At 50.3% G+C, this 27,500-nt stretch overlaps 2 protein-coding genes and 1 non-coding gene across 3 annotated transcripts in view; 1 reads left to right on the forward strand and 2 right to left on the reverse strand.

Moving 5' to 3' along the window:
* LOC125953888 (dendritic arbor reduction protein 1) overlaps nt 1-27,500 on the reverse strand; it is a 129,965-nt gene that overhangs the window by 22,639 nt on the left and 79,826 nt on the right. Inside the window, exon 3 of the mRNA XM_049683711.1 lies at nt 15,498-15,558. Within this exon, the coding sequence (XP_049539668.1) occupies nt 15,498-15,558 (61 nt within the window). The remainder of the gene's footprint in view (nt 1-15,497; nt 15,559-27,500) is intronic.
* LOC125953882 (uncharacterized) lies at nt 8,849-12,647 on the forward strand. Its single transcript, XM_049683698.1, has 10 exons — nt 8,849-9,087; nt 9,153-9,236; nt 9,297-9,504; nt 9,567-9,749; nt 9,817-9,911; nt 9,993-10,111; nt 10,194-10,890; nt 10,963-11,666; nt 11,754-12,099; nt 12,178-12,647. Exons 1-10 carry the CDS (start codon nt 9,027-9,029, stop codon nt 12,510-12,512), a joined length of 2,832 nt encoding a protein of 943 aa, XP_049539655.1. The 5' UTR covers nt 8,849-9,026; the 3' UTR covers nt 12,513-12,647.
* Nucleotides 22,925-22,996, reverse strand: Trnaq-cug (transfer RNA glutamine (anticodon CUG)). The gene has a single exon. It is a non-coding gene; the product is annotated as a tRNA-Gln (tRNA).

Consider the following 27,500-nt stretch of genomic DNA (forward strand, 5'->3'; position numbering starts at 1 on the left):
ATTGAATGACAGTAACCGCTAAGCCACTTGACAATTAATCGCTAGTGAAAGATTCTATCGTGTTAGTTACTTTCCATTGCTGTCGATCTAGTGAGCATATTGTTCTATACAGAAAAAAAAATCCACGTAAACCAATCCCTGCCTACTCCGATAGGGCACTAAGTATATTATTGTCGGATCACTACACCAACCGGAGCAACCGTGCTCGGTGCTCCTAATGACCGTGAAATACTTGTCCCACTGGCATCAGGTTGTGTAGCATTGTTGCAACAACCATCAGCATCAGCTTTTGTGTAAATGAGTCAATTATCCTGTATTGGTTTCATGGGGAAGAGTAATGAGGGGATGGGGGCCTTTGCACGTTTCTTTGCGATTTCCGGTTTCGCGAGTGCAACCGGTTCTCCGGCGGGAAGGGCGCAGAATGAGCTGCATCCCCCAGATCATCGCCAGGCGCACCGGCAGTTCGCAGATGGTTGGCATTTTTTTTGTTCTTTCCCTTTCCGTCTCTCTCTTTCTCTCTCTCTCTCGGTCTTTCGTTTTTGGTATGTCTATCACCCTGCAATCCGTCACTCGATCAGTCAACAGCGGCGCGGCGCTGTCGTCACGTGGTCCCGAGTGAGCTCAAGACCCACATGCACACACACACACACACATACACAGACGGTATACAGATAATGTTGCACGCCTGCAGCCCGCTGGATTCCACATTCATGGCCCGGATTTCAGCTCTAATCAGCTCCACCGCGCAGACCACCGGTGCCATCGAGCAATCGCGCGTCGATTCGCGATGCTCGCGAGCAAATGAGCGACCGGCGACCGGCCAGCAGGCCAGCAGCAGGCCAGCAGGCCAGCAGCAGCAGCAGCAGCAGGTGGATGCGATGCGTTTCGATTGAACGCTGAACACCACAACGACCCGCGCGACCATCATAAGGGGAGTCCTAGATAGCAGAGAAAGATTAACTCAGACATCAGTCGTAGAGCAGTCTATCAAACGTCATCCCGCTGCACCACACCGCGCCTTGGTCGGACGGTCCGGTCAGTCAGTCAGTCAGTCAGTCATTCGGCGAGAGCTAGTCAGGAGTCGGGAGCCGGTGGCAGCATGATTTAACCGGGTGCATAATTGCTGCACCGCCTGCACTGTAGCGATCGACTGGCGAGAAGCGATCGTTGCAGCGGGATGCACTTTCTAGATTGCGACTGCACTACCCTCCCCCCTCCCTCCGCACGGTTCACCCTGCGGTGCGTGCTCGTTTGTCATATAAACATCAAGTTCCATTTTCTCGGCATGTCGGTCGGACCACTGGCCAGTGGCCGTAAGGTGGTAGCCGAGTTGCGAGCGCAGCAAACCTGTAGAAAACCAATTAATTAATAAAATCCCTTTTTTTCTCTCAAATTGTCGTTCGCGGCGATCGACAAAGAGGGGATCGGGTGGCGATGCAATGCGCTGCAGTGGTGTTTTGGGCAACCCAAACCCATCGTACGAAGAGGAAGAGAGAGAAGGAGAGAGCTTAATGTTTTGCAAAAAAACATTATCTAAAGTAACACAGTAGTGATGATTTGATATCGCGTCAACGGACGAGACGATCGTTGCCATGTTTACGGTTGATAATTCGGGGGAGGGGAAGGGGCAGGAGCGGTGGGCTGCTCGTTTGCTCGTTTGGGGGTTCGGTGGGGGTGCCTCGTTTGACAGGTCGTCAGTATTTATGGAGCGAAACTTGCACCGCATGTTGTGTGGAGGGTGCCATTAAGGGAAGTAATTAAAACGTGTAGCGTGCTTGACACTCCTCTCGCCAAAATGGCGTCACCGTCCGGGGGGGGGGGGGGGGGGGGGAACTTGTTTCGATATTCAATCATCTCCCAAAGACGGGGGAGAGGGTGGGAGTTGCACTTTGTAATGCACTGAGCACGTTGACAAACATTAACCAGCAATTACTGTGGAAGAGGTACAGCATAAATGGGATGGTGTAAAAGGTAATCATTAAAGTCTACTAAATGAATAATAAATCTTGACGAGAGTTATACTATAAGAGCAGTTTTTGCAAGAATATAAACGAAAAAAACATATAAGAGGATGCATTGAACTACAGAAATAAAATGGGTAAAAGTGAAATGAATCTAATTAACACTCAACAATATGCTAAGAATAAAAAAAACATCAAAAATGTGAAAAGATATTCTTAGAAATGTAGGAAAATACAAAACATATCTTACCAATTGGTTAATGATTTTGAAAATAACAGACGAAGAGCATTAACACCAACGTATAAGCAGCAAAAGCATACAAACGATCTAGCGAAAAGGGCGAAAGCAGCGATCGTAATGAAAGGTATTCCCCTGCCTGCTACCCCAGCACCCATAACTTTGCCAGCAAAACTCTCTTTCACTCTGATTGATACGCCTGAACACCTCCATCGTTAAGCGTTTGAAGGACTGGCAAACGGAAGTGCGTAAATAGCCAAGCAGCAAAACATGGGACACTTGGAACTAAACAACGATCAATTGCTCGAGTGGCAAGTGCCGTTGCGCATAAGTGGAGTGGTGTGTACTAAACCGGGACCGAGACGGAACAAATATTGCTGACCAGACAGTGGGCAGGCTGCGGGCAGGCAGGTAGGCAGGCAGGCAGGCAGGCAGCAGTTATTAATTTTCTCACACTTCACAAGAATTCTGTCCCCTTTCCTGCCCAAAAGGAAAAGGGCAGCGCGGAAAGTGGACTCATTAGCAGCGCGGCGAGGGGACTATAGTGCGCGTCGAGCGCAAAACCATCCTTACCCGCCGGCGGTTGCCGTTGACGACGGTGCGATCGCACCGTGTTGGACGTGTTAAAAATGTTTCACCCCATCCGCGGGCCAGTGATGTCCAAGGTAACACCCGAGGAGGGGAGGGGGGGGGGGGGGGCTTCGGTAAAGAAGACCACCGCCGGTCCGGTTTTTAATGTTTATTTTTTACTCCAAAGTGCATGTTTGCCTGCCTGCCTGCCACGGTGCCAGGAGTCTCTCGCTCTCTCAATACACTTTCGCGCCTGCTTCACCCGGCACCTCACCGCTACCATGACTACCACCACCGATCGGTCCGGTGAAGAGGCAAAAACCAGGCCGGGTAATGGGTGCAAAAATTAATTTATGCGACAAATGACTCCATCGCCTTCACCGACAGCGGTTCTTCGGTTCGGTGGCGGAAGGGTGCTCTTCGGTCTTGCCGGTCATTACGGGCAGACGAGGCAGACGAGTCACAGTGCATTCATCGAGCATTATCGGTTGGCAATGGCTGGCTATGGGGTGTTTTGTCATCTGCAATCACTGCTTCGCGCAGCAAAAGAGATCTTAGTTGGCGGCGGAAACACTTGAGTTGCTTTTCTTCGTTTGACACAAGCTCTGTAGTACAAACAGTGAAGTGTGGAACAAACGGTACGGATCCCAGTGACATCCACGATAACTATGGTCCTTGTATTGGATTAAATGATTTCTAGTCCCATGGTTTATTATGAGGTGGTTAAATTATTTTATTTTATATTTTGCATTCGTTTTGCTCTATTTTTTTCTTCTTGGCAGAACTGTTAAAAACATCATGTTAAATTATTGGATCAATTGGAGCAAAACTAACAAAGATATTAAATTTTGGAAAGCTCGCGTTTGATACATGACTCAATGCATCACGTTACTCTGAGGCGGATTTCTCAAAAACTAACCTTTTCAAAGACAGTTAACGCATAATCTGTACACTATTTGCCAGGTAGCCCCACCGAGTTTCTAAAAAATTGTTTATGATTTTTTAAAAATTATTTTAAACTAGTTCTTCGAGACAAAATCGTAGAAAGCATTGTTTTTTTAACAACAGGATGCAGCAGAAAGCTACGATAGGCATCACAAAAAAAAAGATTTTTGCAGACACGCTTCAACAAATTTGATAGGTTTGATGTAGTTTTAGACAAATCTTTCCCAAATTAGGATCAAAAGTTCTCCAAAAATGTATAATGGCACTGAGAACAAAAAATATAAAGGTGGTTCCTTTTAACCAGATAGCTTGATATCCCCTTTCAAGACTAGAAGCCACAAATGTATTGAAAGGTAGACAATTCCAAATCATTTCTTTTCTCAGATCGTGGAGTATCACGAAACTACTCGTCGTGCACAACAAACCCCCGTAGAAGTCCTGTCTGCCGTTTTCACCTGCCGATCGCAACTCCAGCAGCTCTAAGTCAATCTTTACGATCTCGTGACGTGTGTATGACAAGGAACGCACTCCTTCCTTGCTTAGGCCATCGAGCACACCCACCGAGCCCGAGGAAAAGTTGGAGAGGGGAAGAGGACGATTTGTCGCACACGAGATAACGAGAGATGACTTTAATTAGTTATGTTTGTCACGAAAATCGGCAAAGTGTCTCGGCACCGGGTGGCTGGCTGGTTGGCTTGGGCCAGCCGGTCGGTCGATCGTCACCGGTGTCACCTTTCCGCGATCCCGACATCCCGGCGACGGCGACCACCACGACCGGTCCTCGGGGCGAACGGCTCTAGTAGCAGCAGCAGCAGCAGTAGTAGCGTTAATGCAGCGGAACCGGAGGCGAAAGGTGTTAACTAGTGAGCTTTTTCGCGATTAGGTGTGAGACCAGCGCCGCGACACTCGGCGCGCGGACATGGACTGTCAGGGGACAGGTGGAGGCCCATACCCTCTCGCGGTACTTGAGATCCCGCGCGGCAATCGCCAACCGGATTGGACATCAAATACCAATTAGCGTGTGTGACTGACTGGCTGGCTGGCGGCCTATCGTCGGGGAATAGTCCTACCCGAAACGGGGAGGGTGTCCCGATGCTGCTGATGATGGATCCAGTGGCACTAATCTACCCAGCATCTGCTACCGTTTCGACCGATGATGTTCAATGGTCCGTACTCTTAGCATGTCCCTCCACCTCTCCCTCTCACTCGCTCACTTCTGTGTCTTGTCTGATGGTTTCAATTTAATTTTTGCACCCTAACTAAGGTCCCTGTGCTCCCTCTGTGTGTGTGTTTACCTGCCATATGCAGAGCTACGGAGCGCCAAAGCGTGTGTAGAGAGCCCTGTGGCACCCAGAGGCGAGGAGATTCGAAAGCTCATTCACTTGCTCCACCGTGTTCACCGTGGCTTTAATTGGTTCAATCATTGCGAAGCCTCCTCGAAGCGTAAGCTGCCAGGTCAGGTGATTTGTTAATTCGAAAAATTATTTACGTCGCTCGAGCGTCTCGGCCGGCCGATCGGAGCCAATGAGCAGCCGAAGCCATAACTTCATATTTCTCGCCTTCTCGCCACAAGACATCTGCATTCACCTGAAGTGCATCCATGGAACGGTGCAACGAACGGTGCACAGCATCGCACCGTCAGTCTCTTGACTTGACTGATTATTGCAAAACGCGCCGATAGAGCGAAACAAACTGGTAAGGTGCAGGAGGACAAGGTGCAAGCGTCCTGCATCTGTCTATATTAACACTCCTTTTGGCCAATCCAATGCTCCATACAATCTGGCACATTCCGACGATACGATACGGACAGCGCAGACAGCGGACAGCGTAGTTTAGATAAGCATGGAATCGGCCACCAACACTTTGGGATACATTGTTCGATTGCACTACATCTAGCTCCAGCTCTAGAGAGTTCCAGGTTTTAGGAGAGGACCATTTGTCAATGCCACGAAAACGTTGGCAATTGCGCCGGTTGGCTGTCGATCGGTGGTGCAATATGTTATCGCCAGCATCACCCGTCGGTATCCCCTTCTCCATTCGATTGATATTAATCATAATCTGAGCAGATCAAGTTGGACTCGTTTGGTATATGGGCCGCAGTGACTGACTACATTGCACCATGCGGCACCGACACCATTAGTCGTTTTCCAGGAGTCCCTACGCTAGCTAGCGAGTTAAGCTACAATGTTTTTTGGTGTTCGACTTTAGCTGGAGTAACCGTTCACAAACTGAAAGACCTTACCTAATCCATATAGCCAGTATGCGCATAAACACTTAATTAACTCTCGAGTGGACTCGAAGTCCGGTTTGGTGAAGTGCAGACTGCAGGCTTTACAACAACTGGCCAGTTACACAGGGACAAGTTTCTATGTCTAGTCTTCCAGATCGTTGCACACTATTTGGAGACTTCTTCACTGCATCAACCACACCGTGTTCTACAGGATGTACACGTTGTGTCCGTGTGTCAGACCGAGAGCATCGGAGCAAACCATTCCGTCGTTCAGTCGTTCAGCGCAATTACAATTCCATGCAGGTGCCTAGTGGCCGGGATCGGCTGGACTACGCGCCGAGGCGGATGCTGGCTGTCAAATAAAGATGCGGTCGCCTTGCCGCTCTCACCGTGGCGGCAGGAATCCAGGACGTGTAATGAATCGTCAATCGTCCGACGGTCCAGCACAGGAAGCAATCGATTTGGGCCCCGCTGCGATGCTATCCACCAACGAGCGATCGATCGAACGATCCGTTGACGTCTGTTGACGTCCGACGGATGATTATTGTCTGCGGGATGGATCCGGCTCCGTGGTTTTTGTGTTCTGTTTTTTTTTTGCGATTGAACATAGACGACATAGGTTAGAAGAAGCATTTCAGAACGGCTTCGGCCCCACATTTATGGACCGTTCTCCGAAACAACTTTCTGGCAGCGGCAGTACCTCTGCCGTCCGCTCCTATAGGCGTCATGCGCACACGGTTGTTGATCGATGTTGAGAGCGCTCCCCCTCAGGAGGGAGGGCCACCTGTCTCACCTTCCGCCTCGCGAGGCAGCCCGGGGGTTAAGAAAAAAACAAACCGCAAACCATGAGCTTTGCGATGCACTTGACGTGCGACCGACGAATGCTGTCGCTGCGCCGCGGTCTGATTGATGGAACGAAATGGACATTTCGGAGAGCGTCGAGTCAACGTCTAGGCCAACGACAGCGTTTGAATTGTCTCTCCCTTGAGGTCCCTAGAGGCCGGACGTGCCGGTCGACGGTGACGGTGCCGAGGCAAGGAATGCAAAATGCGGTGTTCCCGGCAGCAGCAGCTGGCGACGGCAGTCTTGGGGGGGCCGTGGCTTGGTGCACACAGCACACGGTGGCATATCATAATGTTGCGACAAATTGTCGCATTCATTCGCATACCGCTAGCCGATCGCGTGGCGCGGCGCAGCGCGGCGCAGCGTGGCGTGGCGCACGCACTTTTCCACAACGATCGACGACGACAGTTTTCCTTTCACCTGCACCGGTTTACCGGTGGCGGTCCGCCACGGTGGCGTCTAGCGGGTCTAGCGGATCGACGGGCACAGCCGTAGCCGTTCCGAACGCGCCAGATGATTGATCTTAGGTGCGGACAGATCAGTCGTGATGATGCCAACCGGAGGGATGCCATGCGGCGGTGATGCCGGGCGGCTTCGGATACCGCCGTGTCCGCGGCCCAGTTGTCATTTCAATTTACCGCTACCAGCAATGCGGTCGGCAAAGCTAAATGCAGGCAGCCACGCACGCACGCTTCGAGAGCTCGATGCTCATGTTTCGTTTACCCTTCGACACATTCCCACCTCGGAGCACCCGTTGGTGTGGTGGAGAGGGAGGTGCATCGATTCTGAGAATCGTTTAGTAGTGTGTCGTGTGTCGCAAGATTGCTCTCACAATGTTGAATGCTTTGGGAGACCGAATGTAAGTGTTCGGAGCGCTGAGCTTAATTTTCCACTTCTTTCACATAGTGCATTGTGATTTCAGTGTTTTTTCGTTACTAAATCCGGTATCTAGTATTTAAGCAGTAGTGGTTCTTCTTCTTATCCGGCGCTACAACCGACGAGCGGTCTTGGCCTGCCAAAGAAGATTCCTCCACCGCTCGCGATCGAGCGCCGTCGTCCTCCAAGTCGGTAGTCCTGCTATTCTGGCGTCAATGTCGATACCGTCGCTCCATCTCGATTTGGGCCTACCACGCCCTCTCTGTCCATCCGGAAGGCCTAAGAAGACTTTACGGGCTGGGTCGTCGTCTGCCATTCTCATGACATGCCCAGCCCACCGAAGCCGGGCGAGTCTCATGCGCTGCGCGACAGTGAGATCGTCATACAACGCGTATAACTCCGCGTTGTATCGGCTTCTCCATCGTCCCTCCTCACACACGGGGCCAAAGCAGTAGTGGTTGCTTTAGATAAATATCTTTTGGCTGAATATCGCATAAGAGACAATCAGTTTATACGTTCGTCTTTGTCGAATATAATTTCTTTGAATTCAGGGACACATAATTATAGAAAATTTGATTAAATACTTCTTTCACTGACACTAGAATTGGTTAATATTGTTATTTCAAATCCAGGATGCTGTAGACTCCATCAAATACGATAAGAACAACCATGAATGGAAGTATCTGTTTAAAATATGATCTTTTCCAGCCCAGCCTACTAAGAACCAGCCTACTGACGTCATTATGCACGGTAACTCCTCGTACTTTCCTGAGAAACCCCAACGCATCTACTAAGTATCTCCGCTCACGATCTCACATGGTAATATCCAAAACTAAAACATTCAGAATACACCATAAAGGTAAGTGGATTTCCCACACTATGACGCATCTGTGAACGCAGAACAAACGTAAAAACTTGAGTTTCATGTAGACTCGAATGGCTGCTTCAATGACTCACTAGTACGTTGTACGGATGCAGTAGTTCTTAAACATATACTATTAAAGTTGTGCATAATACCACACAACCACTGCACACTAGTACGGCGACGAGCAGCACGAACATTTGCACATTAGCTACATGCTAGCCAAGTAGTGCTGATTAGCGATGCAGCTGAGGAGAGGGCACTTCAATTAAGATTAAAACCAGTTCTAACGGCTGTACCGATGGTCGGCACTTGGGGCAACAATATTTTTTGTTTCCTGATTTGCATGATACCGGCGGCGACCGAGGATGAGTAGTGTACGTGTGTAAACGAAAACTTCCCAGGGTCTAGCTCGCCTGACTCGCCGCTCTCGGTGCACGCCGTCAGTAGTAACAGCAGCAGCATTGTCTCAGTAACCGTTCGTTCGTCAGCGTTGATAGGATGATGTGGTTGAAGTTAGGCGCGCTGTGCCTTTTGCTATCTAGTAGCCCGTTCTGTGATGGTAAGTGCGAAAAAATCGATTGACGGCTAACTGCATGCAATATTTACTTTACCCGCAATTTACAGGCTTTAGCACGCTGTTCCCCACCGATCTGGGATTGGCGGAGGAGGATGAACCGTTTATGCCACGAGAACGCGAAGAGCTTGATGGTAAGATGTCAGCGGTGCCCGTTCGGTTGTTGGTTTTACGTTTCAATTCTCCTTTTTCAGACTGTCACATACGGTATAATCGATACATGAGAACGGAAGCGGAGTCCTTGGATCCCTTCGAACCGTATCCTGAACCGCGTGAAAATGGTCACGTAGCTGCGGTTGGATTGACCCGGAAACCCGGAAACACGATCGATTGGCTCTGTATGGGTACGTTGATATGGGAGAACGTAGTACTTACGACGGCTCGCTGCACCATACAGGAAGGGTAAGAGTGACGTCGTTGATCACTATCGGATTAATGGGAACTGTATTGCATTTGATTTACAGTAACACCGAACCCGATGTAGTGCGGCTGGGAGGTGGACAGTACTTTCCCGATTCGACCATTACTCCAGCTGATAGTGAGCATGTGATCGAGCGTAAGGTCAGTGCCATCGTAAGGCATCCTCAGTTCGATCCCATCACCGGTCAGAACGATATTGCGGTGATGAAGCTCGATACGATTGTCCGGTAAGCGAATAATGCCCGATGCGAAGGAAGCTATCATGCAGACTGAAAAACTGTATTCATCTCACAGTGCCAGTCCCGCGGTTGTTCCGGCTTGTGTGTGGTTGTACCACGAGATACCCTTCAGCAGGATGGAATCCGTAGGACGATCGGTACCGCAGGCAGGTCAGTGACAAGGTGACGTTTAATGCGCGTACTTTAGTACCAAGTCGTGACGTATCGCTCCATTTCTCGCACACTTTGCAGGTCCGAAAAGCGAGATCATAAACGAAGTGTACTTGCAAAGAAACAAGAACAAGTGTGTAACGCTCGGGCCGGGCATCTGCATGGAACGTAACAGGACCAACGTCGTGAATGGGTGCTCCGTGAGTAGCCTGAAGGTTTCCAGGCGGGAGAGCCCACGAATCCGACTGACCACTATTATATGACTTGCTCCCCTTTTTGCAGACTGCCGCCCGCGGGGACATCTTACAGAGGCGACTTGTTCACAACTTTGCAACTTCCCCCTATCTGATCGGTCTTCTAGCAGATCACTCATCCGACGGCTCGTGCCCGACACTACGATCGTACGCTCCGGTGCATCAGTATCGGGATTGGCTTATCGAAGCAATGCAACAGCTCGAAACGACCGCAACTCGTTCCTCATTCCATCCGGTAGCCTGTGCGCTGCGTTACGTACACGTACGACCACGCGTTGATAATTTGCTGTACGAACGTATAGGGGACATTCCACGCTTTCCGGTCGGGTTAGAGGCAGACGAGGAGCGTTACTTGAACTACATCGTGCAGCTGGTGTGGCCACCGGGGTCACCGAATGCACGAAACAATTGCGTCGCGACGTTTGTCGAGCAAACCGTGCTACTAACGTTGGCCGAATGTGTCCTCCCGGTAAACCCGACGGCAGTACGGACGAAACATCGATATCGAAGTGTGTCTTTCGAAATTGCGGACATAGTGGTTCATCCCGAGTATTCCGTGGACTCAACACGCAACAATATCGCGGTCATTAAGCTAAAGACCCGTGCCGAGGTAGTACCGTCGTGCCCTTGGCTGTACCCCATCCTACCGGACCGTGTCGACTATACGGGGATAGGGAGAGGCAATTTGAACAATTTTTTGGCAGATACACCGGACGATAGCAGTGGTAAGTACCCGCGCGAAGGCCCCGTATAGCCGATCTGCAGCGCTAATATCGTTTCTTCGATACTCCTTACAGAATCACTGCCAACGTTCGTGCAACCGGCCGTCACCACACAACCGTGGCCAGTTTGTGGTCACTTTTTGGCCAATCTAGCCGCTCGCAATCAAACCGTACCCCAGTTCACCGAGGACGAACACCTGTGCTTCGGCGACGAACAGTGGCAAGTGCCCGATGGTTGCGCGCTGCTGAAAGGTGCTCCGGTACAGCGGTACGTTGTCCGTACCGGGGGTTTTATCAAACAACTGTTCGGTTTGAGTCTGGCGGGGCAGTTCTGTGGTCTTGGATTACCGTCAGTCGCGGTTGCGGTGGCACCGCACGCGTCCTGGCTCCGTTCGGTGGTTCTCAAACCGCTCGTCCAAGCCGGCCGGTCCACGTCCAAGGGATCCTCGTCGGCTCTCATCTTCATCAATCCGGATCTCAAGCGAAGCGACGAGTGTACCGATGGACGCGGATCACTCGGTATATGCGTTCCGCATGAAGAGTGTCTTAGTACCCGGGAGCAGCTAAACAGCGGTGGACACGTCACACTCTGCACCAACGGTTCCATCATCTGCTGCGCCTGGGGTGATATCGCGAGAGGCAACCGGCCAGCGCAACCGACCGTCAGTCCGGTGCAGGCGGAACTGGATGGTTGTGAGGATCGATACCGGGCAGTGCGCGAGGAGCGGTTCGTAGGGTTTCAGGAGAACGAAGATGACTATGGCAATCTGCCCAGTGTGGTACGTACGTCCCGGAGTCCTGGTGATGGTCGATTAGTACGATAGCTAACCCCCGGTAAAAAAAAAACTCTCCCCCGTTGATACTAGGCCGAGATTGGTTGGGCGATGTCCGGTGGTAAGATATCGTTCCCTTGCACCGGCCTCTTGATCACACTGCGAACCATCGTCACGACTGCTCGCTGTGTCGAGAGTAACGGTCGTAAGCCGACGGTGGCACGCATCGGATCGATAGGATCGGGTCCACAGACGAGCTATCTGCTGCCACCGATCCGCAGGGTGACGGTACACGAAGATTACGATGAGACGAGCGGATTGCACAACATAGCGCTGATCACCCTGTCCGAGCCGATCGTCGCGACCCCGTTCGTCTATCCCGGATGCTTATGGAAGAACCAGACGCACCTCCCAGCACGAACGGAACTACTATCGCTGAGTAAGAGTCAATTCCAAGTCGATCCAAAATCGCTTACACAAGGACACACACACATACTAATCATGCTTCTATTGCCAGATGATTATGAACCACGGATCATCACGCACTTTGTGCACCCGATGTACTACAGCGAGTGCCGCGAGCGTCTAGCAGATAGCACCACGGGACTGCTGCTGAACGGGCAGATGTGTATGTTGCGCGAATCGCCGGAATCAAAGTTCATACACACCACGCCGTGCTTCGCGACCGGGAGCATTATCAGGTGGGAAAATACTACGGCAGATCCGGAAATCATAGACGCCCAGTACCTGGTCGGTCTCTACAGTCATGGCGATTGCAGAGAAAACGACGACGTCATGTTAGTGATACGAGTATCGGACTACTACGATTGGATCGTTGGCAACATAAAGTGAAATGAAGCGTCACCGCGGCGCATACTTTGTTAATGTTTGTAGCAATCCATTGCTGGGTAATGTTCACGGAGTAAGGTGGTATTCGCTTTCACGAGAAATACAAAATATGAACGCGAGCTATCGCCGTGGATGCAAGCGACCAGAGGCCGACTTTTTGATTTAATGACCAGAAATCAGCGACTGCGCTCGGCCACTCTCCGGTTGGTTGGCGATGTGGCAGTGATAAGATGGTTGTCGCTTGTCAGCACCCGCAGCACGAGATGGGTAAGCATCTCCTTGCGCTCGCTCGCGCGCGTCTAGCACAACGGCAACGCATCTCGAATCGAGAAGCAGCAGCAGCGGTTGGTAGAGACGATGCGTATCGTCACCGCTATCACTGACAGCATCTCGCGCATCAATTACTCGCCTTAAAACGCGCGTAAACTATCGCGCATTTGACCGAACGGGCGAGCGAGCGACCGGGCGAGTGTCTGTGAGTTTAATCGGGCTCGCTGACCGGCACCGTACACCCGGCGTTGGGTGGGGACGAAACCCCCTGGTAAGTGAACATGGCGCTGCGTCCTTAGGCATTGCTTTGGTTCGCGAATGGTGGTTGTAGCGCGTCGATAAGCATCTGCCGCTCCCGGCTAGTTAGACTTCAGCAGTGTGTAGGAAAAGCTGTTTTTCCTACAGCAAAAACACAAAGCGGCCAATCATCGGCCGATCGTGGCAGCAGCAGCAGCAGTAGCAGGACGAGGAGAAGGGATGCTAGTCGAGTCTTCTGCTTCGATGCTGTCGCCAGCGAGCCAGGATTTATCTCTTGTCGCGCGCAGCGAGGGCCCTCCTCTTCTTTCGCCGTATGAAGCATATGCCGCGATCGCTTATCGATGATAAGATCGAATGGTATGAGCACGCGCGCCGCTGACGACGCACCCGCCGAGCAGGACGGGTCGCCGTTTTTGCACCGTCAAGCACCGGTGGTTATAATCGTGGCTCGTGGATTTGCGAGCATATTGGTAGGATGGTGCGCCTAGAATCTCCCCCTGGGGTGGTAGACAGGGATTTCATCATGGCAGGCGGTTATCTAATTTGACCATCGCGTGCAGAGGGCCACTGTTTTCGTCTTCATACGCAGCCGATGCATCTCACCCGCGAGAGATGAGATGCAAAAAAGGGAAAAATGTGTCTCACATTAGATACCCTGAGGTGCCGCCTATGTTCCACTTAATTAAGCCATAACGCGATGTCGGCCGATGTCGTGGCAGGGGACTGCAGTAGCGATGAGCTTCCGTAGATAATCGGAGGCATTGAAAGCACTCGGATTTATTTAGTTTAGTAATACATATCGAACCGTTTTTTAGAAATAATTCCGAACAAATTTGTTAACCAAAATGTTTAGCAAAAAATGGAACCCTCTACCTGCCGCTGCCTGCATCAATCGCGGTTTTTGCTACCCCTTTGAACGAAAGGGGTAGTGATGACCGTTGTACGGCTCTGTTGTTACCCCTGCGTGCGCTCTAAAAATAGATTGTCACCTTCACGAATAGGGGTGCGTGTGTCCGGAGAAGCATCATCTCAATTATCATGCGTGTGTTTCGCGTTCTCGTTAACAATCACCAGAACAGAAGCACCAACGGAAAGGTATATAATAACACTGTCCCTCGGAGAGTACTCGGGGGTGTGTGTCCACGTCGTATGTGATGGCACGATAACTGAACATTGATCGCCCAAAACAGTTTAGTTTGCAGATCTGTCCAGTGGCATGCGTCACACTTCTGAATGGTAGGCTTTAATCTTCTGTGTGTCATCGGTGATCTCTCGTTGCACAGCGACGGGCCGTACGCACGATTGATGTCATCTGTGACACAAGATACTACCGCAATTATACGAAATTAGTTTGATACCTGTAATTTACAATACAAGAGTTAGCTTAGCTTCGGATTCAAATTACATTGTTCAGAACGCTTCCATATCACTCGGGCACTGCCGAGCAGTTGGCCCATTCTTTTGTTGCTTTTTAATATTGGGTAAGAGGAACCACAGGCTCCCTTGCATCAAGCATATCAAATCATGATATGATGATTTGATTTGATGATTTGATCACCGACAAAATTAATATATCTTTTCTTAAATATTGTGAGAATGTATCATAAACATTCATCAGTAGAGCTTTCCATAAGGAGTTTATTTTGTGGCGAAAGTTGTTTCACTTCCGTGAAGCTCACGTTTTTACCAACTGTTTAACATTACTTTTGAATATTTATAAAGGTCGTTTTTGATAGATGTTTTTATTCAGATCAAATTTCTAATTCACATGAAGAGACTTACGGGAAAGATTAGTTATAAAGAAGATTATATAACGTTTTTAAACATAGTTTATTTTTCTGTAAACTTTACGCCAAACCTTTGAGCATGGTTTATCGGACAGCAGCAAAAAAAAATTCTGTATCATAGAAAACCGGTTCGAAGTGGCATTTTTGAGTTGCTTTATTGACTTAAAATTAATGAACAGAGACCAAAATGGTATAATTTTGGAACGGACCAAAATAAAACAGTAGGCTATGAATTCATGGAATAAAAACAGTGAACATGTGAAGAGGACAATAAGCATTCGCAGCATTGTCTCTCTCGTTGTAATTAAAAGTTAATATTTTTCTTTTCATTATTGAACAAACATTCTCGAAACCGTTCTTCATGTAGTCATGTAGACCAATCACGCTTTTCATTTCAAGCGATGAAAAATTACTTGCAAATCGTTTCTATAAATCCTGAGCGTAGTGTGCGTTTCGAACGTTCGAAAAAAGAACCTACAGGAGTTTAATCAAAGAGCTCTTGAAATATTGATAGCGACATCAAAAGCATTAAACCTTTTTTCACAAAAAACCCTTCAATTCCCTCCTGTTATCGATGATTTTCTGAAAAAAATTCGCCTCGATGTAGTTGAAATCAGTGTAATGGTCGCAGACAAAAAATAAAAAGAAAAAAATCCCAACAATCGACACTTACCTTTCGGTGGCGAACGGACGCTCAGGTCGACAGGCTCTAGCTGGACTGGTGGGCCCTCTGCCTGCACACGGAGAACGGAAAAAAGAGAAAGAGCAAACAAAACAGTTGTTAGGTTAATTGTGCTAAATCGATTGGACGCTGCAAGTGGACAGTACAGGACGTGCTCTCGCGTGCGTTCTCGTTCAATTTATTGTACACCATTAACGGGTACGGTACGCAATTCGCTGAAACGTGGACCAGGAACCGACCAGTGCTGGTGGTATCGATCGTTCCGACCCTTTGGCACCAGGTCGTAGGGACACACCCAAATGACAATCATCCCACCCGAAGACACGCTCACCTCCTTCACCGACCAGCAGCAGCAGCAGCAACCTCACGGTGCGTGGGAACAACCCAATTATCGGGCACCGTGGCCCCCCAGGTTTTTTTTGCTGTTGCTTCTTTCGCTTCGAACCTTCGCCGAACGCCACTTCGCAAAGTTCGTGCAAACGGCGGGCGGACGGACGGACTTCCTCGCCACGGCCTTGGTGGTGGTAGTGGTGGTACGGCGCAAAATATGGTTCACCGTTTTTGGGGGGGTGATGGTGGCGGTGAGGAGAGTCACTCCCGAACCAACCTACCGACCGATCGACCTCTAAGCCTCTAGTCCTAACCACAACCACAACGTTCACACGGCTCCGGCGAGACTCCCTGAGATCGTCGAAACCGTCGGAACCCTTCTTCAAACGCGTTCGCGATCGCGTGACTCCCGCCTAGGCGCCTCCCTCGTGAACCACATTCAGGGACTGGAGACTAGGAGCGAGGGTCTGGGTCCGGGCCCGGGTCCGAACGACCTGGAAAACGGTTTCGAAGCTTCGGATCGGTTGGATCCTCCCGTACCAGATGATACTGTTGCTGTTTGCGACGAAGGCGACGTTCAATAAATGTTTCATGATCATGGCATGGCTTCTACCCTTACCCTAGCGAGCCCTTAGCTCGTCTTCGCCGTCTTCGGATCGGTGTCTTGTGCAATGGCAATGGACGACAGCCAAAGGAGGGTGGGGGCATCCTCGGTGGCGCTCACCCCCAACCCGTATATGGGTCTTGGGCGTGATGGGACGGCATTTCGGGGGGCGGAGGGACAAAAAGGGGAGGCCAAACCCGCCAAACCCAAATCAGCAGCTTGCCCTTTTGGCCACCACGGCACAAGGCGAAAGGGTCTGGCAGGCTGGCCTGGGGCCCGCGTTTTGGGCGTTCTGCTCTCAATCTGGCTGGCTGGCTAGACGTGCCGCGAAGGAGGCCAGAGTGAAAGGGAACCTAAACACACACACACACCCAGAGACGGTGCGACTAGCTGTACGGATGCTCCCCGGGTTCGCTGGCTGACTGGCTGGCACCTTCCCGACGATCTCGACGACCGATTCGATCTCCACCCAAATGCGAGACCCCCGGAGCGGGGCGAGGGTCGGTGCTAGTGGATCGCGGATCGCGTTTTAGCATCTCTTACATAAAGCAGACAAAGGGGAATGGAAGGGAGAGAGAGACAGGAGGATTGGGTGGATGCTAGATCCCCGCAGTGGACGACGCCGAGCGTGGGAGAATTATGTAGCAGCACAGTTTATGAGTCCCCCCCCTCCACAGTCCGCGCGATGCGCGATCGCTTCTTCGCTGATCGATCCTGTTCCGTTCGGTTTGCTTCTCCACCCCGCTCCCTCTTTGTCTGTGTGTGTGTGTTCTGTGCTTGCTACATTAATCTTTTCTTCTAACATTCATTAAAAACGCGATCCAGCGCGATCGTTGGGGAGGGGGTGTGGAAGGCGCGGCCTCTGAACGGTTGCGCCGCCGTCGCCGTAGTCGTTGCTGTTTGTTTAGGATCTAGCTGCACGTCTACTTCTTCTTCTTGATCTTCTTCTTCTGTTGTGCTTCTTCTCGTTATTCGTCCGTCGGGGCGCGGATCTCGTGGACGACGCCGATCGAGCGGCGTGATCGAATGTTTTGCTGATTGCGCTGCACCGTGAGTCAAGTGACGTTTAGCCATTTCTGTGTGTGTCTGTGTGTGTCTGTGTGTGTCGATCGACTGGTAATGCAATTGCAGCCAGGGAGAAGGAAAAGGCCACAACCCGTCAGCAGCGACGCACGCTGCACTTCCGTTCCTTCCGTTCCGTGGCTTACCGTCCTCGGTTCGTCCTCGGTTTGCGTCTCGTCGGCGTAATGAACGTGAACATGAACGTTTGTAGGGCGGAACCGCAGCTTATCATTAGAAAGGAGGAGGAGGAGGCTCGAAACGTGAGGAGGCAGCAAAGGGAGAAAGGCATTTGGATTCATTAGGCTCGTGGATTGCAGCATTGCTGTTGATGCTGATGCGCTAGATCAAAGCGAGATCCAGAGAAGATCGTACTCCTGGGATGACTTTACGTATCTTCGGAATCATCACACACTCACACACACGGTTTGACCTTTCGCTGCGATCGTTTATGTAAGATTACGGTTGCACGCGGCATTTAACGCGTTTGCAAAACGTATGCTCTCTATGAGTATGATTGATTTGTTTGACGGATTCCCAAAAACCATCGCTTCGATAAACGATTGACGTTCGACGTGCGATTGGTGTGCGTGACGCTAGTGACGCTTTAGCATAATTACTCCTTTCGTAATGGTGGTTGTCTTCCTCTTCAACAACCACGGCAACAACAACACCAAAAAATAAGGCACCCATCATTAGCCACGAAAAACATTTCGGACAACCAAACGGCACGGACGCTTTGGTCATATGTTCACAGTACCCGCGCGGGCGCGCGCGTAGCATAAATGTCATTTTCTGCTCTCTCTGCTGGTACGTTTGGCGAGGCCACCCCCCCGCCAAAAAGCCAGAGACACACTAGATCGACACTAAAGCAAACCGTTAATTAGGCGGCGTACCACCGGCGAAGTCTCACGGGACAAAAATGGACCCATTCGGACACATCACTTCCATCACGACCGAGCCGAGCGGTAGAGGTAGAGAGAAAGAATAAAATAACAAATAAAAACGCGACGAACGCGAAAACCTTTGGGGTGCGCGACCGCCCGCAAAATTACGCTAGACGACCTAAGAAAACATTCATCCCGGGCCTCCACTTAAGGATCGCATCATTAGGTTGCGATGGTGGCGATGGTTTTGCATTTGCCTATATGCCGTACGCGCGTACGCGTATTGTGAGGATCCCTCGAGTGGGACCACCCAGACCCGGAGTGCGGACCCCGAACCAGAGATGGGCCACCATCGGAGAAGTACGGACCTTCCAGCTATAGCTCTTCTTCTTCTAGTTGTAGATCGCGCCCGTGCGCTGTCATCTCATCCTCTTGCGATCTTCCCCGTTCCATTGTGATGGTCTTCTGGTCCATCGGTGTGTCACAATTGTACGATACATTGCTGTTGCTACCGTGCCAGTGACTCTCCTTAGAAACGCGGACCACTTGGATGGACCTCACAGCGGTGTCGTAACGTGACCTAATGTCTCATCTTCGGTAGCTCTGTGGCTTCTTGGATCGAAAGGGAAAGTTTACGTTTGGTTTTGCGTCTAGATGCGGGCTTTGTTGAGACGAAGAAGCTACCACGAAAAAGGATATAGACCTAAAACGATGATCGTTGCCGTCAAGATGCAATACTATTGGGTATATACCCAGCTATACAGAGGGTTCTTCTGCAGATAATCGGAATATCCAGCCACAATTGCTACAAAGTATCGGCAACATTTTAAATGACATCTAGTTCTCCCTGCCTGTGCCCTGGATACCATCCGTCATCGGGGTTGAGCCCCCCGTAAACCAATTAACCGCTCCAGAGGTAGTGGAACCTGGAGTATATTATGGGCCGGGTTAACTCGCGGCGTGTCCGTTTCGCTCGAATCGTTTATCAAAAGCTAATCATGCGCGACGACCACGACGATGGATGGAGTGTGGCCCACCACCACCACCACTGGGCACCATCCAATGTGTGTCAAATGTTTGCCAGGAAAAACGTTAAACAAATTGCTTCAGTTAGCTGCGCGACAGCGAAAAGATCCATCAATCGATCATTACCGTTTCGAGCGAACGGTCATCGTCGTGTTGGTCGTCGTCCTAGTGCTCTCTTTGGACTAAATTGTATGGACCGTAAATTACATGGCACTTAACTGCAACTGCCCGACCTACCAACTATCGCTACTCGGACCTCGGACTCGGACTGCACCTGTACCCCCGCAGGAGGTGCGGCTCGACTTGCTGGGCGGCACACTCCACACCGTACCTTCAGCTTCGAAAGGCTTCGAAAGGCTGGAGCTGCGCCTAATGTGCCACCTTCGCTGTCATTCGCAAGTAAATTATGAGTAGCAGCAGCAGCAGCTCAGTTGCAGATCAGATACGATCGCGCCCGCTGGGAGCCCGTAGGCATTACAGGTGCCGCCACCCTCAGCCCTCCTCCTCCTCCTCCTCCTCACTGTGTGCAGTATGCCCGTCTTCTCTACACACACTCGAAATGGGTTCGAATCCATCAAAAGCTGTAACAACAGTGCAACAAACTTTTACACCCGCAACGCAACGACCACGCGGTGAACATGGGCATGCGAGGGTGGACATTGCGTGAAAATTGGTGGCCAAAAAGGGGGGGGGGGGGCAGCTGTTGGTCTATCGTTTTCCGGGGGTACTATGGGGCCAAGGGAGACTTGCTGCAGGCGTGCAGAGGTCACTGCATTGGCATTGCATGGCGTTCTAGCCACGACGCTCAATGACAGCAGCTGTCAGTTGCGCCGCCGGTGGAGCCTCTCGTGTACCAGTGGCTCGTGATTAGAAAGTAAGGCAAGGCCATATATGCCATTGCCATGATCCCGGGTCTAAGCACTGGTTTTGCGCATTTGTGCTATCGAGGAGCTTAGAACAGTGAAGGCGCGTCAGAAATCCAAAATCCAAAATGTGACAAAATGTCAATCAATGTGTAGAATAGAACTGCACAACTTGAAGAACAAGAACCACTAAAGAGTGTAGCTAAAAATAATCGCAAGTATCTGTCAAAAGAGTGAGGGTAGGTACGGTAACCGAGCACCAGCGTGACGTCTAGTGGCGCCCGCCAGGTGGCAACATTCGAGTGAATGTAGTTCCAACCCAAGAATCAACGTAAAAAATCTTGTTAAACATAGCTACCGATAAGGTGAACGACACGTAATTGAATCCTGTTCATATCTTGATTCTAGTCAAATCAATAATGCCGGTGACCCCTTTGCCAAAAAAGTAAATGGCCAGCAGCAGCAGTAGCAGCACGATTCTAAACCCTCGGCACCGTGGTTGGCCGTGGATGTCGAACCAGGAAGTGGAATCTAAAGGCGCCACTCGCACAGCACACACCACGTTCTAACCGCACCCAGCAGCAACCTTCCTGGTTCCACCACCACCAAGAGCACGGTATCCAGGCCAGGACATTGAGGACCAGGACGAAGGACAAACCATTGTTCGCTTGCCACCCTTGGGAGGGGGGGGAGCTGCTCCAATTCGCGATCGCGTACCACCACCACCAGGAAGCCACCATAGCGGTAACCTTGGGTATGTAAAACCGCAGAACGGCACAGAAGCGATCGAGAACGAGCAAAAGCGGAACAGACCAATGGAAGGAAAGGAGCCGGTTCCCGGGAGAGATAGAGAGAGAGAACCAACCACGATCGATCGCATAATATTCATCAGCTGAAAGTCTGCGAATGTGTAATGCCTCGCGTGTGTGTGTGTGTGTGATTCCTTGCATCATATGAGCCGCCTCCGCTGCCACCAAGTCGCATGAAGTTGATCTCTCTAGCGTTAGCCACCTAGAAGGTGTCTCCCAGTAGACCGACCAGCCCCCCAAATGCTGACCATCAGCATTAGCGAACCCACGGGGGGGAGGGCAGGGTGGTAGTGTAAAGGCGAAAAACCGATCAAGATCAGGAAACCGTAGCCGGGACCGAGCAACCAACCGACCAAGCGAACGAGCGATTGCGATCGGTCGCGTATGTGTCTGACAGCTGGTTTCACTTGTCGCTGCTATAAATCTCCGCGACCATTCAGCGAACCATTAATCTTGTTCTTTATGGTGCTGGTGGTCAGGCTGCTAAAACGGGGGGGCCGTTAGGAGGCCGGCGCGCGTGCACACACACATGGTGTGTGTGTGTGTGTGGTGGAGGTCAGTAGTGCACTGTAGCGGACGACGGCGGTGGCTTCAAGATTGGGAATAAACCGCCAACAGCAGCAACAGCAGCAGCCAGTTCTGTGAAGGTAGTTTGTGTTGGTCGAGCCTACATTCGCTGGTGGCTGGCTGGTGATGACTGGAAGTCACCTGCTACCAGCACACCGGGCACACCAAGAACTGGTCCAATCTTAATCCAGAATGTCCAGTGCCCAGCGGGGTGCCGACGACGGGTGCGCGCGCGTCGGCCAACCGGAGGTGGGATGAAAGTTTAATAAAGCGCGGTGACGAGTTAATACAAGTGGCTCATAAAGCGCCACTTTAGTGGCTCGGGTGCCCGGGAGCCAAACACAAAGCCTCCCTAACCTAACGCGTCGCCAACCGAGAGAGAGAGAGAGAACCATTCGATGCGAACATGTTGCGATAGTTTATGATAATTAATAGCCCGTAACCCTCCGTCCGCACGCGGGAGGAAGCAGAGATTTCGCCGAGGTGCTGGCTGGCAACACTGCCACCAGTGCCAAGGCATGCTGTTCGTAAACGATTTGTTTTAATTATTGGCGAGACCGCGCTGCAGCCTGCCTGCGCTGGAGTTCCTGTTGGAAGAGTGAGGTTAGGGAGCCTGGACCAGGCCACAGGGGGGATGGTACAGAGGAAGGGCAGATTAGAAGGGAGCTGGGACCCCGTGCTGGCAGCAAGTAATGGCGATTCAGGGTCGATCATGGTCGTTGTCTCTTTCTTTCTCTCTCTATATATATAGCGCTAGATATAAATGGAGAGATGCAGTCTAGAGAGATCGCTTGACATTCGGCAAGGAACCAGTCACCGTGGCCTGGCTTGCTGGTGGAGGCCTTAGGCCATATGCATTTGCATTTCGAGTGGCCTTTCCCCCCTGTTGTGTTGCGTTCGCATTGCCTGGACGGGAGTGCTAAGCACCTAGGCGGTCAAGTGCAACACCGAGTCCGAGGGCTCTAGGTATCGAAAGGCGCACGCGCAGTAGTCGCAGTTTGATTGCGATCGTTCCGTGATAGGCGAGCTGTTCCCCTTACCACCACGACGGGACGGGGGCGCGCCTTGTAATGACTAATCGATGTACTAACAAGGTTGCTCCCGTGCTAAGTGAGACACACACGCACCTGACCTGATATGGGACAGTAGTAGTAGTAGTGGTGGTGGCGGAGCGGTAGCAGTAGAAAATGTTACAACACTATTACACTCACTGCCAAAAATAGCTCGCTGCCTAGTGGCTTGCTTACTAGAAAAAAGAATGTAGAGAGAGAGCAGGTTCCACCGAGATTTGAACTCGGATCGCAGGATTCAGAGTCCTGAGTGCTAACCGTTACACCATGGAACCGTACGTGATGAGGGATGAGGGTTGAAAAATGTTTAATGATAGCGCTTGACCGGTGACCGACGACTTTCACATTGTTTAACTACTTGCGAGACTATTTTTAGTCAAAACATGGTGAAACCAAACGTAACATTCCTTTCGGCCACGCAAGCGCATACCAAAACCCCGTTGCTGAGAGAAAATCAAAGTTAAATAATAGCAAGTATGTTCCCCTTTCCATTTTGGCTAACTGACAGGTCCGATCAGGTTCCAATTGCCAGCCGTACTGCCAAAAGTGGGCTTAGGTCTATTAAATTTGCGACGAAATTTCGCTATTCGGAGCTCCTCCGGAGAACGACCTCGAAGCCAGGGTCGCGCCAGGGCGACAAAGAAGACATAACACTCTGATGCTGCTCGTGTGAGTCTAGAATTTCATTCACCCGTGCGCATCTGTCCGTCGCGTGGTGGTAGGCGTCAGGCGTGCCATGTTTCTCGGGCCGATAATTTATGCGCCGAGCAACCCCGCGAACCACCATAAAGTGCGCGAAGTGTGCGACAAGATGTCCAGCTGGACCGATAGCAGCAACAGCAGCAGCAGCAGCAGGAGCAGCAGCTGCCAGAGCGAATGTCAAGTTACGGTCACCGATATGGTCAGGTTCCGCTTTAGAATTGACAATCGTCGATCCCCGTGCGCACCTTAAGCCACATTACATCACAAGGTTAGGCATAAAAATTGCAAACAAACCTCAAACGGACAGTTCTGTCAAAGTATAAATTACGGCGCGCTAAAACGTTGCCCAAACATAGTTCATAGTATAGGTTTACAACCGTGCAAACGCAGCTTTTCTCTGAGTTTCGTAACAAAAAAGTAAAAAAGCAATAGACCACCAAATGTGTTAAATTGATTCATGTCCACCATAAGTGGTTCATGCCCTCCAAAACCTAAATTTAAACTTATCTTGCTAGCGACAACTGTTAGCTTTAGATAATGTAAATAAAGAAATAATGAAAAAAATACAGCGTTTTCAATAGTTGTATTTTGCCTGCCTTATGCTGTAGATTTCATTCCTTAACCGGTAGTTTCCGTTCCATTCTAACCTTTTGTTTTGATGTTTGGTTTGTGGCTGCGACTGCATTTGTAACCGAAACTAGTCTCAAGAAACTCAAGATATCATTATAACCTCGAGATGCCTGCGGATGGTATCGATCGCACATCTCTTACACGGTCGTTGGTACCTTTAAAGTATAACCAAGGATTTTTTTTGACTTTCCAGAGCCATCGCGGTTTAATTGTCACCCACCCGCATGACATCAGCTAGTTCCGGTTGTGCCACCGAAGCCAGCGAAGGCGCTCCACAATAGTATCGATCACTGCGAATGGGTGACTCGCAAAGTCGTTTGCATAGATAGTGTTAGGAATTTGCAGGAATTTCGTGGTAACCGCCCTCCACGCGATGGAACATCCAGCGCAAGCAGTGAAAGCTTGCTTCTGGGTCGATCTTTTGAGGCGTCGAGCTCGCTCGATCGCTCGATCGACGATTCTGTGCCCCATTCCAGGCCTGATTTTCGATGTTTCGTATAATTTATCGATTAGCGGCCTCGGGGCCCCGAGTGGCCTTCCGGTGAAGATAAAGATATCAGTGTCAAGGGAGGGGTGGTTTTCGGGCTGGATGCACCACACGTAGCGTTGGCCACGCTACTAAACGTGAATGCCGCGTCGGGCCGCGAGATGGAATAGAGCGATTTGAGCGCGAATGCTGCGTGGACCGCAGATTCGCGAGGAGAGTTATCTTTCTTCGTCGGCGGCGGCGGTTGTGGCGGTGAAGAACACGCGACCACGCCGGGCGCCTTGGGGAGGGGGCGTGGAACGTTCGCAATACACGCCATGCGAAAACCTGATGCGAAACACGCATCCTCGGGCATCCTCCATTTGTTATGCAAATTCGTTAGAAAACCGATAAAGGCAACAGAAGAAAGAAAACTGGGCCAACTTTTTGGGGTTCTCCGGGTTAGGGTGGTATCTGTGGTGCTGTTTGCGTGAAACCGAATGGCCGTATGTGTTCCTATGACCCACACACACACCCGAGCTGGCGAAGAAGAGGAGGAGCTGTCTTACTTCTTTTGTTTCTCATATCTTTCCCTGGATCCGACAGTTATGGACGTGAGGAAAGTTATTGCCGTTGTAAAAGATGCCCTTTTGCAGCCGGAATAGAAAACTAGTGTTGCTTTGTAATCTGGAATACTACAATTTGCATGATTTTAACATCCATTCAAGTGTGCCGTGATTGTGAGGTTAGGGAGTATCAGCAATAAGTTTGCTGGAGTAACACGAAACGTAATCATGCGAGAAAAATCTTCAGCTGATCTATTGCTGCTCGAGGTGCTACTACTGCTGCTGCTGCTGCTGCTAATAGACATCGCTACAATAGAGCTTCACTAATCGTAAACCTATAGCAGCGCTGCTGCGTGGCATCCAAATTAGATGATCGTCGAATTATAAAAAAAAGTTGAATCGTTGATTGAATGTCTCGCAGCGAAGTATGACGGTCGCTCGCCGGTACTACGACGTCGGCGATCATCTCGACGGAGCCGTGGAGCCATGCCGGATCGCCGTTGTCGCAATCGCCATGAGGCGTTGCTGACCTTCGCTTCGAGTATCACCGAATAATTGAGGCAACCGATGCGAGGTGATGCTAGTGATTTAAGATGGTCTACACACATAGGAAAAAAGACAGCAAGCCAGGCAATCCCCTTCACAGAAAGACGCGAGACGCGAGGGCCGCTAAATCAACTTGCGTCGTCCCCATTTCACCCACAACCTGCTCGAATGGGGGTGGAGAGGAGGAGCTCTGTTAGAGAGCCACTGTAGCCCCCAAAAAGGGCTACAGAGAGCGTGCCTCGATCGTCCATCCTTCATACTGGGGGTGGGGCGTGCATAAGGGGGTACATTTGTAGCTCATTAGTGTCCGGTCGGTTGTGTGCAATCGTCACCGGTCGTCCGGTTAATTGCTACCGTAATTTAATACGCACCATACGATGACGACCACGACGACGACGACGACGACGACGACGACGACGACGACGGCGACGTCGAGATCGTTACTAGTGGCTGACAGGGATGGAAATACTTGGGGGTGGGGGTGCCCGCAAACACCGGAGGTCACGGGGTGGTGCATTAAGCCAGGCGGTGGAAAGGCGATATTAAAATGGAATCCAAGGGCATTGGCATTTTGGACAGTTGGATGCTGCGCGACTCGGGCTGCTGCTGCTTGGTGAGGTAGCAAGTCACATGTTCTGTTGTTTATCTCCGTGCAACTCTGAATCTCAGATGAGGATGAGCATGATTCTACAATTATGGTTCATTAAAGCAGTGTTATCTTTTTGTACATTTTCGGTTAAATTAATCGCAATCCCTATTGCATCATTCAGAAGATCATCTAATTTTAAAAGAAATTAGAAAATAATTTATGATATTCTTCAGGATGTGGAGTAAATACAAGATAAGCAAAGACCTTGATAACTATCATCACCGTTGAGAAATTATTCGATCTATTTGGTTTTGTTGCTCAAATAGGTTTTCAGAGTTAGCAAATAACAAAAGATTTGAGCGATAGTATCAGCAGCAAACCTGCAATTGCAGGGAGTGAAATTATCCGCTCATGAAACATGGCAAGAGGGGCGAAACATAACCTTTATAGGACCTTTATAGTACTAATACTCAACTGCGCATTAAAGATTTGAGCTTTACCTCAAAGTGACGAACCCCTTTTATGTGCTTACGAGAGTAGAATTCTAAGCGATAAAACGAATTTTCACGAGGAATACGCGCAGTATAAATGAGAAAAAATATGTTATCAAATTTCTTTGTTTATTCTCCATGGTTAAAGATCGTCTTAGCTCCCTGATAATCATTTCTCAAAAACAGCCCCACAGGCATCTCCTTTGCATGACTAAACGAGAATGACAACCACACAGCGTTTGTTGCCACCAACTACTGGACGACACACAGTGGCCGGTGGCAGCACCTGGTCGTCTCAGCAACCTAACCATATTTCATCTTTATGGGCGATCGATGACAAACTGACCGCCAAGCGCCAGTCGCGCGGCCTACTCCGCGCGTTCCACGTCGATTGAAGCGATGAAATATAGGAATACAACGATGATAATCCCCCCATAAACACACTTGCCAGGTGGGCCGCCGCACGCCCTGCCGGGAAAATTGAATTAAAACCCCCCAGTGGCTTCCCAATTCCCCTCCTTACGGGCCGACAATGGGATTATGGAACGTCCTCACCTCACGCGTAGTGCTTTGTTTTTCTTTCCCTACTGTTTTGTTTGGTGTGTGAGGCGTTGTTGTTGAATAATTTATCGCTTCTTCAGCGGCTGTTGCTGCCGTTGGCTTCGCTGTTAATGTGGCAGCTGCTGCTGCTGTGGTGCCTGAACCTCTGAGTGGTTCCAACGGTTTCAGTTTCAACGATGTATCGATTGGATCGTGATTTGCGTTTATTGATGCTCCATTCCATTACGA

The sequence above is a fragment of the Anopheles darlingi genome, chromosome 3 (assembly GCF_943734745.1).
Source record: "Anopheles darlingi chromosome 3, idAnoDarlMG_H_01, whole genome shotgun sequence".
Lineage (NCBI taxonomy): Eukaryota > Metazoa > Arthropoda > Insecta > Diptera > Culicidae > Anopheles > Anopheles darlingi.